Raw genomic sequence first — 14,989 nt, 5'->3', positions numbered from 1 at the left:
GGCGCGGCGGCGGCAGCGGCGGCGGCGGAGGGCGGGAGGCGAGGGGGGGCGGACGGAACGCGACTCAGGCGGCGCCACTGCGCAGGCGCGAAGCCTCGCTTCGCCCGGTCTGGCTCCACCCTTTTCCCCGCCTGGCTCCGCCCGCTTTTCCCGCCTGGCTCGGCCCCTTTCTCGCGCAGGCGCGTGGCTGCCGTCACGTTCCAGGGCGGGAGTAGGGCGGGGTTGGGGGGGGTAGCGCGCGGACGCCGGTGACGTAACGACGTAGGGCGGGGAGCCCGCGAGCGCCGGCAGGGGGCGCCCTGCGAGCGGCGCGCGGGGGAGCAGGGGGCGTGGTTTCTCCGCGTGACATCACCCAGACGGAGGCCACGCCTCTTAAAGCGGCAGCGCCCTCCCTTTAGGGGAGCACGGGGCCTCGAGGTGTCATGGGGTTCCTAGGGGAGTGGGGGTGCAACCCAATGGGGGCTGCCCGGCCCCGCTGAAGAAGACGCCCATCGCTTCTTCTAAAACACCAGTTTTTTTTATTAATGAAACAACCAAAAGATGGGGAGGGGGGCGGTGTCCCCTCCAGACCGGGGGCCGGGGTCACCAGCCCGGGCGGGACGCGGCGGTGGGGTGGGGGGGCATAGCCATGCCCGGTGCCCCTGCCCACCCCGTCACCCCCGGGACGCGCGGCGGAGGACGCGCCGGTGGCGGAGGGGACCACCCCGGGAGGGCGAAGCAAGCGGGGGGCCGGGAGCACACGCAGCATGCTGGGGGGCACGGGGGGGACACGTCCCTGCGTGGCGGCGGTGGGAGACACGGGGGTGCGGGGGGACCAGCCCTTTGCTGGGAGCGGCGAGGGGGAGCGAGGGTGGGGGGGCACCCACATGGTACCCACATGGCCACCCAAGCCTCTCGCCCACCCCCTGGGGCTTTATGCCCTCCCCGCTGCAGCCCCGGGGAGCCCTGTCCTTACCTGGGGGTCCCCACAGCGCTGCTCCCCCTGCCTGGGTCCCTCCTCCATCGCGGGGGCTGGGGGGGCTGCTGTGCCCCTGCGGGGGGGGGTCCGGGGGAAGGGTGGAGCCCGGGGGGGCAGAATGGGAGGCGGGGACTCAGGGGGTGGGGAGGCAGGATGGGGTCCAGGGACCCCCACTGGCTCAGCCCCCCATGAGCCCGGTGTGGGGGGCTGGGTGACAGTGGGGCTCGGACAGACCCCACAGGGGTCTGAGTGGGCTGGGGGTGGCAGGGGGGTGGCCGGTGCCCAGGTGGGTCCCGCCAAGCGCTCGGCTTGAGTCTCCTTGGGAGAGGTGTTCCCGGCCCGTGCCGGGGGCCGGTGGGCACGGGGGGGCCCGGGAGGGGTGGCTGCGGTGCCCAGCTCCACACTGCCCACGCCTAGATGGACACCTCATACTCCCTCGTGTCCTGCAAAGAAAACAGACTGCAAGGGGTTGGACACTCGGCAGCGTGACGGGGTGCCTTGGGCGGGGACAGGGCATCTCCCACCCCGTAGAGACCTGGGGCACATCCCAGACGACAGATGACCCTGGGGATGCAGGTACCATCCCATGTGTGGTCCCTGGACAGATACTCAATCCCGTGTGTAGTTCCTGGATGGATGTCCAATCTAATGCATAGTCCCAGGGATGAATATTCCAGCTCATGTGCTGTACATGGTCCCTTGATGGATATCCCAGTTGGATATCCCAGACTGATGTGTGGTGCCTAGATGGATGTCCCGTTCTGTGAACAGCCCCTGGATAGGCATTCCATCCCATGTGTTGTCCCTGTGCATGGTCCCTGAACGGACATCCCAGCTGATGTGTGGTCTCTGGATGCATGTCCCACCCCATGTGTGGTTCCTAGATTGATGTCCATCCCGGGATGGTCCTGGGATGGTTGTCCCATCCCATGTGTGGTCCCTGGATGGATGTCCTATCTAATGCACTGTCCCTGGAACACAAGACCCAATCCCACACCTGCCCCATCCCATGCACAACCCCTGGTCCAGGTGCCCGTGAGATGTGGGGTCTCTGGGGTGCCCAGCCCCAGTTGAGGGGTCTGGGGGCCAGTACTTACTCCTGTCTCATAGGTGGGATTGTCGAAAGCTGACTCCACGGTGATATGGTCGTAGGGGTGGGAGCCAGCGAGGGGCAGCTGCAGGGCCGGCTTCCCCTGGAGCCTGTGGGGAGAGAGGGCAGCTAGGGCAGGCAGAAGAGGGGCTGTGAGTACCCCACGGGGAGACAGGGGCCAATGGGCCACTCACTTGGAGAAGTAGAGATAAATGCCCCCGATGAGCAGGGCCACCACCAGCACGGGCAGGAAGACAGCGATGGCAACGTTGGTGCCCTCCAGCGCCGTCCCTGAGGGCACGGCCTTGGCTACGGCTGTGCGGGAAAGTTGGGGGCTCACTGAGGGGACACCCCACAACGGCTGCACCCTGGGTGCCCCTCTGCACCCCGGCACCCCAACACCCCCTTGCTCTTACCATCAAGGTTGCGGTTGCTGTAAAACTCATCATAAGAGGCTGCAGAGGGTGAAAGAAAGAAAGAAAGAAAGGGTGGAGTGAGAAGTGGGATGCCAAGCAGTGCCAGCAGGGTGCTGGGGTGTGTGGGGGGGTTCTCTCACCCGCCTTGCAGATGGGAGGGGGGCCGCTCCAGCGCGAGGGGTGCCCGGGCAGGCAGCGCAGGCTGCCCTCGCCCAGCAGCGCCCGGCCAGCGGTGCAGGAGAAGTGTAAGGTGGCTCCTGCCGGGTACAGCCGCCGCTCTGGGTTCTGCCTCCCGCCCGCCGGCACACCGGGGTTGTGGCAGGGCTCGTATGTCTCTGCTGCAGGGCAGTGGCATGGTGGCATCAGCACTCGCCATCAGCTTGAGTGACATGCCCGGGGAGGGGGTACCCAACTCACGGATGCACTTGGGGAGGCGGTCGCTCCACTTGGGCCCCCCCGCGGCGCGGTCATGGCAGGTGAGAGTCCCAGCACCCGCCAGGACATAGCCTTTGTCACAGACGTACTGCACGGTGGCTCCCACAGGGAATTTAGGGTTGGAGACCACTCTGCGGCTGTGCTCGGCATCCCCAGGGTCCCGGCAGGTTGTCACTGCAGTAGGGATTGACCAATGGTGATGGTGGCTGGGGACACGCCACAGGGCAGGGGGACACTGGTGGGCAACACTCACCCCGCTCACAGGAGGGCAGGTCGCCGCTCCACGTCAGGTCCCAGTGGCACATCAGGAGGTCAGTGCCGGTCAGCTGGAAGCCGGGGTAGCAATGGAAGGTGACCACAGTGCCATGGAGAAGCTCCGGCTGCGAGGACGTCTTCCAGCCATTGGCGATTTCTGGCAGCTCAGGGCAGGTGTCGTTGCGGGGGACCTCTGTGGGGATAGAGGGGTGAGCAGGGCAGTGGGGACAGCAGGGACACTCATGACGCTGTCCTGCCAGTGGGGCTCACCGGAAAAGTGGATGACAAAGCCCTGTCGATAGGCGAAGGGGCCGGCACCGGGGTCAGACTGGAACTGGACAGTGACATCAGCGGTGGAGGCGTAAAGCTTGAAGCGTCCGCGGGCACCCGTGTACTGGCCCAGGATTCGCGCCGTCAGGTCGTCCCCATCATAGAAGGTCAGCATGTCCCCCGAGCCGAGCCGCAGCCTGGGGCATTGGGGCCATGAGGGCGGGAGGTGCATGGACCCCCCATCCCACCATCCCCATCCCGGGCCATCCCCACACTCACACGCGGACATCCAGCATGATGCGCTTGTCCTCCTCCACGTGCAGCCCCCAGATGCAGTCCTGGCCCTTGCCATACGCCTCTGGCCAGTTGGGTGACAGCACCACACCAGCTGTGTCTGTCAGCTCCCCGCTGCACACCGCTGTGGGCAGACACCAGGCTCGGCACTGCCGCGGGGCACCCACCACAGCACCCTCCACCCAGTGCCCAGGGCCTAATCCAGCACCTAGCATCCCCACTGGCTCCAGCTCAAGCACGCACCATGACATGGCCATTCCAGGACCCATTGTAGCTCATCCCTGTCTTCAGCACCCACTCCAGGATCCCAGCTCCAGCACCCACCATTCCCATCGTCTCCAACTCCCACCATGTCCCTCAGCTCCAGTACACACAACAACACGGTGGCTCCAGCATCTCTCATGTCCCATCCTCAGCTCCAGTGTCCGCAGCAACCCCCAGCATCTGTGGCACCCTCCAGCCCCGGCACCCACCAAACCCCCAGTTTCAGCCCCCCTGACTCCCCAGTCCTGGCACCCACCACGGCAAGCTGGTTCTGTCTCATTCCACTGGGGGTCACTGGGGTCGACGCACTCGATGATGGTGGAGCCCTGCTCCAGCGTGTAGCCAGGGTCACAGCTGAACTCCACTGTGGTGCCCACGGGGTACCGGGGGTCGCTGGCCGTGAAGTTCCCATACTTGACGAAGGGCTCATAGCAATGCCCCTGCTCGAAGGCTGTGGGCACAGGAGCAAAGGTCTGCAGGGGCCAGGCAGGCACAGGGATGTTTGGGTGCCCCCCTACATCCCAGTCCCGTACCCTCATAGCGCAGTGCCATGCCCGCAGCGGCCCCGCTGCTGTCGGTGGTGAGCTCCACGAAGAAGTGGCGCCCGGTGCTGAGCAGCCCCTCGATGGGCAGGTACTCCACCTCGTAGGAGTCGTACACTGGTGGTGCCTCCACGTTGTTGCCATTGCGGATGATGAGCCTGCCAAGGCATGATGGGGGCAGGGTGCTGTGGTGGCCGTGGCCAACAGCACCATCCTTGGGCATGATGAGTAGCACCCACCCTTGGGCATGGCCAGTGGTATCTTCCTTGAATGTGGCCAACAGCACCCGTCCTTGACTGTGGCCAATGGCCAACAGTGGCCACACTTGGCCAACTACAGCCATCCTTGAATATGACCTGGCCGTGGCTGATGGATTCCATCCTGGGATATGGTCAGTGATACCCATCCACAGGCATGACCAGCATCCCCCATCCTTGAATATGGCCAACAACACTCATCCTTGAACACAGCCCTGTGCGGGTCTGCCCCGGAGTGCCCCCACCCCTCAAGGCCCCCAACTCTAGGGCCAAACCTGTCATCGTCCTCTGCCAGCGACACCTTCTCAAAGTGGAGGTGCAGGCGGTGGCCATCAGGCGCCTCCAGTAGCCAGTGGCACGTCAGGTTGTTGCTGTAGTTCCCAGGGAAGCCGGGCGAGACGATGCGTCCCACTGTGGCATTCCGGACCACCCCACCGCACGCGGCTGTGAGAGAGGGACCATCAGTGGCCGACTGTGCCATGCCGGCTGCGCTGTATCCCCACGGTGCCGGTGCTTACCGAGGCAGAGGGGCTCACGGGCACTCCAGAAGGGGCGGGTGGCGTTGCGGCAGAGCAGCCGGCGGGCACCCTGCAGCTGGTACCCCGTGGTGCAGCGGAAGCGGGCATCCCCACCGGGGTGCAGGCTGCTGACGGAGACCTCCCCGAAAGCCGGCCGTGCCGGGAAGGGGCAGCTCAGCAGGTAGGCTGGGGGCAGGTGGTGATGTTACCAAGGGCAGGGGGGCAACATACCCCTCCAGATCCCAGCACCCGCCTCCCCAGCCCCCCCCAAAATGCCTGAGTGCTGCAGGACTGGGTGACATGGTGCTATGGCTGCCAGGAATTATGCCAAATGAGCCTGTAATTGCTCACACCAATTAACTCTCCATGAGCGTTCTTCACCCGGTCAGTGCCCCCTTAAACCTGCCAGCGGCACAGATAAACTCATGGTGCGTGACCACACTCCAAGTTAGTGCCATGTCGGTAGGGAAGGCCCCCAGGGGGTGCAGGGGAGTCTGTGTTCCTATACCTTGGTAGTGAAAGTGGTAGGATCCAGGGCTGGGGGGCCGGGGACTCTGGAAGCGGAGGGTGAGGAGGTTGGCTGGGCTGCGGATGACCTGGCCCCGCAACAGGAAGGACTCATTGGCCAGGAGGATGGGCTCCAGGCCCCCTGCACTCTCCACTGTCAGCGTCTCCCCCTCTGCCAGGCTGATGTTCTCCACCTGCAGGGGACACAAGTGTCACCACCACAGCATCACCCCGCATCCAGCTCGGAGCTCGTCCTTGAGTGGCTTCTCCATGGTCGATAGCGCACTGGAGCTTGTCTGCACGGGGCAGCACCTTTCAAACATGGTTAGCAGCACCATAAATCATCCCCCATGCCAAGAGAGGCTGGGACCAGCCAGCGGCCCTGCCGGAGCACCATGACACAGCCAGACCCGCGCCGACAGCCTTGTCCACAGCCAGGTGTGCGTGTGTTCCAACCCCTCAGAGCAATTTGCTATTAATGATCTTAATTAAGCTGTGCTGCATGGTGAGGAGCAGCAGCACCGGTGAGTGTGGGCTGGAGTGAGGCTGATGGTGGAGATGCTGTCTTTGGCTCACCACCAGCTTTCAGCAAGCCATGTGGCTTTCAGCAAGCCACAGCACCTTCAGCAGCGGCTCCAGCAGAGACAGGAACACATGGCCACGTGCCACTGACGGCAGTAGCATGTGCCCTCAGCACAGCAGGATTTGCTGTCAGCCTCTGCTCCTGGCAGATGGGCTCTGGGTGTTCCTGGCTCTGCACCACAGCACGGCACCTGCCAGCATTGCTTACACCTTCTCCATCAGGGCTTCGTTAATTAAATCTCACAACACTTCTTTGTGATGGGTGCCAGCCATGGCAGCTGGTGGGCACGGAGCATCTTGGGGCATCCCATCAACTCATGCACCCACATTTCTGCGCTGGAGCCTGAGGATAGGCAATGCCCTGAGCCACTCTGCTGGCTTAGGGACACAGGAATGGGAACAAGGACATAGACAAGACCATGTGCTTGCTGCACCCTGCACAACCACACAGCCAGGGCAGGGAGTAGGGGACATCCCACACTTGTCTGCAGGCACTTGGCACCCTGTCCCACCCACAGCCCTCAGCTCACCTTGAGCTCCACTCCATAGCCAGGGTAAACAGAGATGGTGTAGGTGCAGTCCAGGCTGCCATCATAGGGGGCACCAGCTGGCTCCGGGGACACCAACCAACCCTCAGGACCCGCCAGCGTCCGGTTACAGGGAGCTGGTGACAGACAAGATCCCGGCTCAGTCGCACTTCACCCCAGTTCCCCCCAGCTTCCTCCCCAGTACTCACCTGGCCCCTGCAGCGTGGTGACAGTGGTGGTGGTGATGGTGGAGGTGGTTGTGGTTCCCTCCTCATCCCCAGGCACCACAGCAGCCCCGGTGCGGGGTGGCAGGGATGTGCCAGCAGTGGTGGGTGCCTGGCTGGGGGATGCAGTGCCTGACTCTGACACCCCAGGGGGGGACCACGAGGGGTCAGCATCTGGCACAGCCCCCCATGCCTCCCCCCATGGCCCAGAGCGCCCTGCTGGCGTGGTCAGCGGGTCAGTGGGGAAGGCAGGCCGGGGCAGGGCAGGGGTGTGAGGTGAGGGCTTGGGGGCTGGGGGGCCAGGGGCCGGCTGGAGGGCACCAGAGGGGAGGAGGGGGCCAGCACCAGCGGGCAGGAATGGTGCCTGGGCCAGGTAGTCCTTCTTCAGGAAGGCTTCATGCAGCAGGTCCTCCAGCAGCGGGTGGTGGTTGAGGATCTTCAGCGTGGGCGCCGTGCTCACAAAGTGAGCCTCTGTTTCCCGCTCCGCCGGGGTGGGCAGCACCGTCGGCTCAACCTCAGCGCTCTCCCCAGTCTTCCTTGCCAGCCCGTTGAAGCCTGGAGGGAAGAAAGAACATGGGATGCCGGGAACAGGTGGACTGAAGCTGTACTGGGGACTGACAGGGAACTGGTGGTGAACTAGGAACTAATGCTTCAGCATGGACCAACAGTGTGCTCAATGTGGCACCTGGGACCAACCCTTGGCCATGGACTGATGCTGTGTCAGGTATAGATGCAGCTCTGAGGACAGGTACCTCACTAGGGAGTGATGCTGGGGCAGTACCACAGACCTGTGCTGTGATGGGGACTGATGCTGCACCAGGGTTTAACATTTCCCCACAAACTAATCTTTGACCACAGGCCAGTGCCTCTCTGAGGTTTAATGCTTTCCTGCACACCAATATTCCTTCAAAATCAGGATGGCAAGCAAGTACATCGAGCACATACAGTGGGACCCCGCCAACCTTCTCCCAGCATACCCTTCACTGGGGCAGTCCCAGCAATTAAGCCCTGGCTAATTAATGCACAGCTGCAGCTTGTACCACGTGAAGGGGTGCCCACCCCTGCCATGAGCCAGCTCTTCTGGGGACAGCCCTGGAGTTGGTGTTCCTAGTCACAGATTGTCCTTCTACACAGAGGTGGCCATGCTGTGCCAAGGGCCCCCCAGGACCCCACATCCCTGTGGTGCGGGCACATAGGTGATTAACATGACTGCCATGACCAGGTGCACCAGAAATGTCACTGGAGCCTGGGACCCTGCTCCAGGCCACCAGTGCAATGAGTCTGTGAGAACTCCTCTCCAGCCATGCTGTCTCTGAGCAACGTCAATCTGCAGGGGACCACCTCCACCTATGCTCCCCACCTCCCACCCACAGCCACAGGGATCCCCCCACCACAGCCCCATGTCCCTTCCCAAGCATTAGTCCCTGAGCAAACCCACAGCGTGCCCAGCCCAGCCGCTTACAGGCTTCAGACCAAAAATTAAAAGGGAATTTAATCAGCCGTAATGAGTCACTCAGCATCTCCCGCTCCTGGATCTGGCGCAGCACTGTCCCCTCTCTAGCCAGGCGTTGCTCCCCAGCCCTGCCGTACCACAGCAGGGAGGATGCCACGGTGGCACCCAGCATCCCTCTGAGGCCTGATGCGGGGCACGAGGCCACGGCAGCGCGTGGGCACGTCTCGCTGCCGTGCACAGGCACTGATGACACGATACTGCCAATTACCGGGTAATTATCCCGATCCGTAGCAGGGCAGGGCCCCGTGAAGATTAATTACTCTGCGACTGCTGCTTTTAAGGGACTATTAAGAGACATTATCTTGGGTGTGCAGATTGGTGGGGAGACGCTGGATGCTGGGAGGCATCCTCACCCCCCCCACCACCCACCCTGTGTTCCCACTCCCCCACTGCCATCGCCCTGGGATGGTGATAATGCCCTGGGCACAGCAGGGAAGTGAACACCTGCCCACACTGGTTCTGAAAGGTTCACTTGCCCCCCAGCAAGGCCAGAATTATATTTTAATAGGATCCATTTATTTGAACATAAAAGTTAATGAGTTTATGCTGAAGGGCGCCAAAATCTCCGCTAGGCTTTAATAGCAGATTAGTGCTCAGGGCTGGGCCCTGCGCTGCCACGGCTGCCCCACACAGCGAAGGCAGGGGTAGAGATGTCCATCTCACCTTTCTGGACACCCCTGCCCATGGGCACCTCACCTGCCTGGAGTGCTGGGAGGCACAGTGGTCCCCACTGAGGCTACTGGGTGAGGCCAGACCCCACAGCAAGGATCCTAAAGCAGGTCCCATCCGGATACTGTGCACCCTGGCCTGGGGAGCATGTAGGCACCAGACACTGCCCTGGGCTTCGTGGGTTGCTCTGGGTATCATGAGGTGGTCCTATCACCAGAGAATGCTCAGGACTCAGGATTGTCTTGACCCTTAAGGGATGCAGGATGCTCAGCCCTCTGTGGGAAGGCACTGGATGCCCAGCTGCTGCCACTCATGCCCCGTGAACACCACAGGATTAGAGCCTCCACCTCCACAGATGTCTCTAAGAAGCTTATCTCCAGTGCCACAGCTATGTCCCTCCCACGCCCCCAAGGTGACCAGGGGCCTCTGACATGGGACCAGCTATCCATCAGCCGCCCCTCCGGCCCCTGGCACCCAGCAGGGACCCTCCAGAGCTCAGAGTGGGCACAGACCCTTGCAAAGGGGCTGACAGGTCCCCACTGACCATGTGCCTGCCAGTGTTCCTGGGCACGGCTGCCACGTGCCCATGGTTGCAGCCGGGATGGGGTCCTAATCCCTCACACTGGCTTTGCTGGGCGGGAGTTTATTAACGGCAGCCGGGAGATGCCAGAGACTAATCCGGCTGTGGCGGGCGGCTGCCCCCCCAACGGGAATCGATGCTGCCTGCTGTCACAAATAAATAAATAAGGCAGCACGCGGCCGCCTGGGGAGCACCGATCAATGCTGCCCGCCAAGAAAGCAATAACAGAGTGCCCAGCTCAGGGAGGGGACAGGACAGGGCCCTTGGTGGCCCCAGGAGCATCACAGTGCCATGGCACGGTAGTGTTCCTTGCCTCAGTTTCCCCTTCTGTAGGAGGGGGCAGGCAGGAGGCATCTTGGGCACAGTGGGGAGGGCCTCACAGGATTCCAGGTTTATTTTCCAATTTAAAATCCAATCTGGCTTTACCCCCATGGCCAGGGCCGGCAGCCGTGATTAATGAGCTGTCAGGCAGCCAATGCCACGCTCCCCCACCCACAGCCTCCACGTTCCCTCACCCACAGCCCCCAGCCCCCTGAACTGCTCCCAGATCCCAAAGCAGGCACAGGAAATGGAACGTGCACTGTTGATGCCAGATCCCCATCTGTCCCATCCTGGTGTCTCTGTAGACCCCTAGCAGGAAGCAAGGCTTGCTTTCAATGGGAAGGCAATGTAGGCAGGAGCAGGCAGGGAATACAGGTGGGTGCAGGTGGTGGGTGGGCAGGTGTAGGCAGCATGGGAATACAGGCAGCGTCGGGATGCAGGCAGGCGCGGGCAGGCAGTGTAAGGATGCAGGCAGGGTGGGTGGGCACAGGCAGGGCTGTGCAGCCAGCTCCCCTGACATCCAGCTGACACCACTGCCATGCAGCCAAACCACTGGCACCCAGCTTGGTGAACTGGGAATGCCTTTGGCACCTATGCCGGCATCCACGTCCTGCCACCCCATGACCACCTCCATCCTGGCACTGCCAGTGACCCCAGATGCCTGTGGCCAAGCTGAGACTGTTAGAGCAGCTGGGGAGGCGACCCAAGGGGTGTCCTGGTGGCCGGGGACACTGCCAGTGAGTATGGCCGCCAGCCCTGGCAGCTACCAGAGGAGCTCTGCTTTAATATTCATGGCAGCACTGGTGGGGAAGCGTTTGACCTTGTATGTTTTGCGATTCTCCTTGAATTGAACAGTCATTTACCCGCTGACACATGTCACGTCACCGCAACCGGTTCCCTGGAGCATCGCGGCGGCCGAGCGCCGGCTGACACACCGAACACCCCGAGCGTCACCGACACCAGGTGGGCGCGAGGGCAGAGCACGGCAAGCACCAGGGTGCCCATCCCTGGGGCTTTCCTCCCTCCCCACCCGGCGGATGCCAGTGGTGCCCTCATCCCCTCCCCGTCACCCACAGCCCACGTAATCCCAGTTTCCCGCTCTCCCTGTGGAGCTAATGGGTTTGTACAGCAATTTCCCTGCACGGCGGCAGCGGGGATAAATTGTATGTCTGCTGCTATTTCAGACCCAAGCACTGTGTGGTGCCACGTCCCCCCTCTCTGTGCTGATCAGCCCCTCCAGCTCTGCATCAGGATCCCCTGTGACAGAGACCCCACTGCTATGCCACCCTGTAGTGCCCACAGTGTGGACAGCAGCCCCCCATGGGGCTCTGTGCAAGCTCTGGACTCCCCCAGCATCCATCATAGCTCACCCCGCTGCGTGACAGAGGAGCATCCAGCTCTCGGAGCACTCCTGGGTCCTGGAGGGGCCTGCCCAGCACGGGCAGGAGTCAGGCAGGGAGAGCAGAGCCACGCTGCCCTCCCAGCTCCTATCTCCCCTTCCCTGCCTGCTGCCAGCGACAGTAATTGAAATCGGTTGCGGGAGGCGAGCGAGAGCTGCTTGTCGGGCTGCTCAGCCATGTCATCCTTCTCGCGGACACCATTCCCTCCCATCGCCGCCTGCTCCCGCCGGAGCCAGCATCCCAGCTGCCTCCAGCACCGGCTCCCTTCCAGCCAACCCCACACTCTGCCCCGTCACCGCTCTTCCTATAGGATGAACCATCCGTTTCTAGAAGCCACCAGGGGCTGATGCCATGACCACATTCCCCCTTGCTGCCATCTCCCAGGGCAGCTGGGGACCACCGGAGCCCGCCCTGTCTGAGCATCACCCCCCATACATGGCCCAGCATCGGCTGATCTGGCATTTCAAGCACCTCTCTCCATTTTCGCAGGGTCAGAGCAGCGTTCTTGCGGCTGATTAATATTTGATCCCTTCAGCACAGCTCGTTACTGCATTTAAATTATATATGTAATAATTCCTACTGGCACAGTGAGCGTGCGGACTGGCTCCTGACGCTTCTCCTGCAGGCTGGGGATCGAGTGCATCCCCAGCCTTGGCCAGTGGGACCCCCCTGGCACCTCGAAAGATGTGATGAGCGTTGCCAGGTCTCAGCACAGGGCAGGCTGGCAGCAAGCCAGGCAGATAGAGGCATCCCCAGCTGCATCTGGCAGGTCCAGGCAGCCCCTTCACCCATCCAAGGATGGTTGTGGTGGGAGCAGTGCTGGTCCTCCAGTTCACCCCATCTCCCTGGCAGCAGGAGGAAGGGATGCTGCTGTTCCAAGCTCCCTGCCTGCGACTGGAGGGAATCCATTACCTCCCTGGTTATAGGCAGCTTTCAGAGGCAATCTTTCAATTGTGCGCATTTAAAGAATTGATTGGAAGCGAAATTATCCTCTCCCGTCAGAGCCACTGGAGACACAACTTCATCCGCTTCCCCTGGGGGCTGTTGGTGCTCCCGGGGGACCCCACAGCTGGGGTCAGCCCCAGCCCCCACCCTGGCATGGGGCTCCATATGGGGAAACAGCCCTAGAGAGCCCCATGCCAGCCTGGGGGTCCCACTGGCAGCACGGGGGGGGGCATCTCCCCACTGCTCCGCACCAGGCCTGGGGGTGCCCTTGTCACGTCCTTGCCCAAGCTTCTTTGCGCCCCATTTTCCCCCACATTCTTGCTGCCCTGGCTCTGCCTGGCAGCCCTGCCTGGCACAGCACCCTGTGCTGAATTCGTTCCCACCACCGCAAACCCACAGGCGATCCCTGCGGCAATCAGGCTCCCGGGGGATGGTGGGGGTGGTTGGCTCAGCCTGCGCCCCACATCCCCGCGGGACAGCCCTGCCCTCCTGCTCTCTGGCTTAAGAGCATTATCCAGATAATCCTGGCCTGGCGGCACGGCAGCGTGGCGGTGACGAACTCCTCCGAGGCATGCAGGGCACGGGCACACGCGCCGTTAATTACTGTAGCAGACGCCTGCCTCCTCCCCCGGCCCCCTCCTCACACCGAGACCCCAGCCTGCACCCACATCCCCAGAGACATCATGCCCCCATAATACATCTTTCCCACGGTGCATCTGGCTGATGTTGGATGCTGTAGCACAGCTCAAGGGGGCACAGACAGGCCTTGCCCCCTGCCACAACCCACACTGCTTCTCATTACCCCCAAGCTGCCAGGACCCCAAATTACAAGGAGCTCCCTTCAGTGTGGCTAAGATAACCCCCTCAAAAAATGTCCGGTCTGCTATGGCTTTGGAGAGTTGAGGAGAGGGGCTTCAGTGGGGCAGGGTGAATGGAGACTTGCCTGGCACCGTACCACCCAGCTACAACAGTGCTGCAGGGGTCAGAGCCCACTCTCTGCTGGAGAAAATCCCTGTGGGCACCAGGGGCTGGTGCTGCCCCATGGCTGGGGGAGGAGAGATGCAGAATCAGACCCTGCATTGCCACCACTCAGAGAGCATCACCAAGCCCCCAGCCTGACTGAGGGGTCCAAGATCCTCCACACCCGTGTCCTCCAGACCCATGGCTCATCCCCATCATGCACCAGCCCATCAATGCCAAGCCAAGGCCACAGTAATACTGAGCATGGTGGTGCTGCATGGAAATTGGGGTGCTCTGTGGAAGCCCTGCCTGATGGGGGACAGGGAGCTGGGGGCTGGGGCCCATGGACAACTCCCATCACATGACAGGGGGCACAGTGTGGACAGGACTCCATGGGTCCCAGCCCTAGGAAAACCTAAGCACCTCCCAGAGTATCCCTACTTCTAAGACTCCGGGAAATGCACATGCGGAGTTTAATTAACTTTATTGATATTCAGAAATTAGGGGACTGACTAGAGGTAATTGCTCATTAGAAATCATTAAACTGACACAGTAAGCACCAACCTCCCTTGGGGGAAACCTGCCCTGCCCAGGGCCCTCCCCCCAGGACAGAGCCAGTGACACAGACCCCCTCCAGTCTCACTGCCCCTCTGACAGGGCAGGAAATGGGGGTGCTGTGGCATTGCCCCACTTGCTGCCCGCATTCACCCCCTCTCACAAGGAAGAAGGCTGTGGCAGCAATCCCAGGCGGCAGAGCGAGCTGGGAATAGCAGCGGGCGCAGGGCCACGGCGCCCTTCCCCGGCTGGGCTCCGCTGCCAGATGGGGAGTTTATGTAACTCCCCGCACGGCTGCTGCCTGCAGCCGGTGCCCGCATCCTGCATCCAGCATCCCGCATCCCACCGGGGCCAGCGGGGCTGGACCATGACCCGCCCATCGCCCTGTGCATGGCCACAGTGGTCCGGGGCACCCCAATCCCTGACAAGTCTCCCCAAGACTCAGAGGGTTCCCAATCCTATTTTTGGGGCAGTGGAGCCATGAGGCATCGAGGTTGCCGGTGCCCCGTGGGGGGCAGAACCAGGGAGCCGAGCTGGGTGTTGGCTGCTCTCCTTGGGAAGGACCAACACCAGCCATCCCCACGTTCCCCACGCCCCTCCCGGAGACGGAGGTGTCACCCCAACAGAGGAGGGGGGGAAAGAGCCAAATGCCCCCGGTGCCCCGCGGTGGGGACTGCACGGAGGGACCGGATCACGGCACAGCCAGACGAAGGGCGGCTCGAAGGGCTCGTTGACCGCGGGCACGGGTCCCGCCGGGCGCTGCCGTGCCTGCCAAGCCCCTGATGCCGCGGTACCCTCCCCATCGCCGGTAATACCGGGGGCGGCGTTGCACCAGCCCGGCTGCAAACCGCTCTGCGCGTCCCCGGTGCGGGTGATGGGGCGGATAACGGGAATGGGGGCGGGGGTG

General features: G+C 62.6%; 1 protein-coding gene across 2 annotated transcripts in view; it reads right to left on the bottom strand.

Moving 5' to 3' along the window:
• Positions 1-495: 495 nt before the first annotated feature.
• SEZ6 (seizure related 6 homolog) overlaps positions 496-14,989 on the bottom strand; it is a 15,113-nt gene continuing 619 nt past the window's right edge. Inside the window, exons 2-17 of one of the 2 annotated variants that reach the window (XM_027691223.1) lie at positions 7,125-7,694; positions 6,919-7,052; positions 5,808-6,000; positions 5,300-5,485; positions 5,057-5,225; positions 4,516-4,682; positions 4,239-4,433; positions 3,704-3,842; positions 3,425-3,621; positions 3,153-3,347; positions 2,882-3,073; positions 2,605-2,802; positions 2,465-2,503; positions 2,243-2,363; positions 2,056-2,158; positions 496-1,417 (exon numbers count right to left, since the gene is read on the bottom strand). In XM_027691223.1, the coding sequence (XP_027547024.1) occupies positions 1,385-1,417; positions 2,056-2,158; positions 2,243-2,363; positions 2,465-2,503; positions 2,605-2,802; positions 2,882-3,073; positions 3,153-3,347; positions 3,425-3,621; positions 3,704-3,842; positions 4,239-4,433; positions 4,516-4,682; positions 5,057-5,225; positions 5,300-5,485; positions 5,808-6,000; positions 6,919-7,052; positions 7,125-7,694 (2,831 nt within the window). In that variant the 3' untranslated portion in view covers positions 496-1,384. The remainder of the gene's footprint in view (positions 1,418-2,055; positions 2,159-2,242; positions 2,364-2,464; positions 2,504-2,604; positions 2,803-2,881; positions 3,074-3,152; positions 3,348-3,424; positions 3,622-3,703; positions 3,843-4,238; positions 4,434-4,515; positions 4,683-5,056; positions 5,226-5,299; positions 5,486-5,807; positions 6,001-6,918; positions 7,053-7,124; positions 7,695-14,989) is intronic. The other variant, XM_027691224.1, reaches the window with a different exon arrangement.

This window comes from Neopelma chrysocephalum, unplaced genomic scaffold, assembly GCF_003984885.1.
Source record: "Neopelma chrysocephalum unplaced genomic scaffold, ASM398488v2 Primary Assembly neopelma1_82, whole genome shotgun sequence".
Taxonomy (NCBI): domain Eukaryota; kingdom Metazoa; phylum Chordata; class Aves; order Passeriformes; family Pipridae; genus Neopelma; species Neopelma chrysocephalum.
Note: the sequence above shows the minus strand (reverse complement) of the source record. Positions and strands in the feature narration are given on the sequence as shown.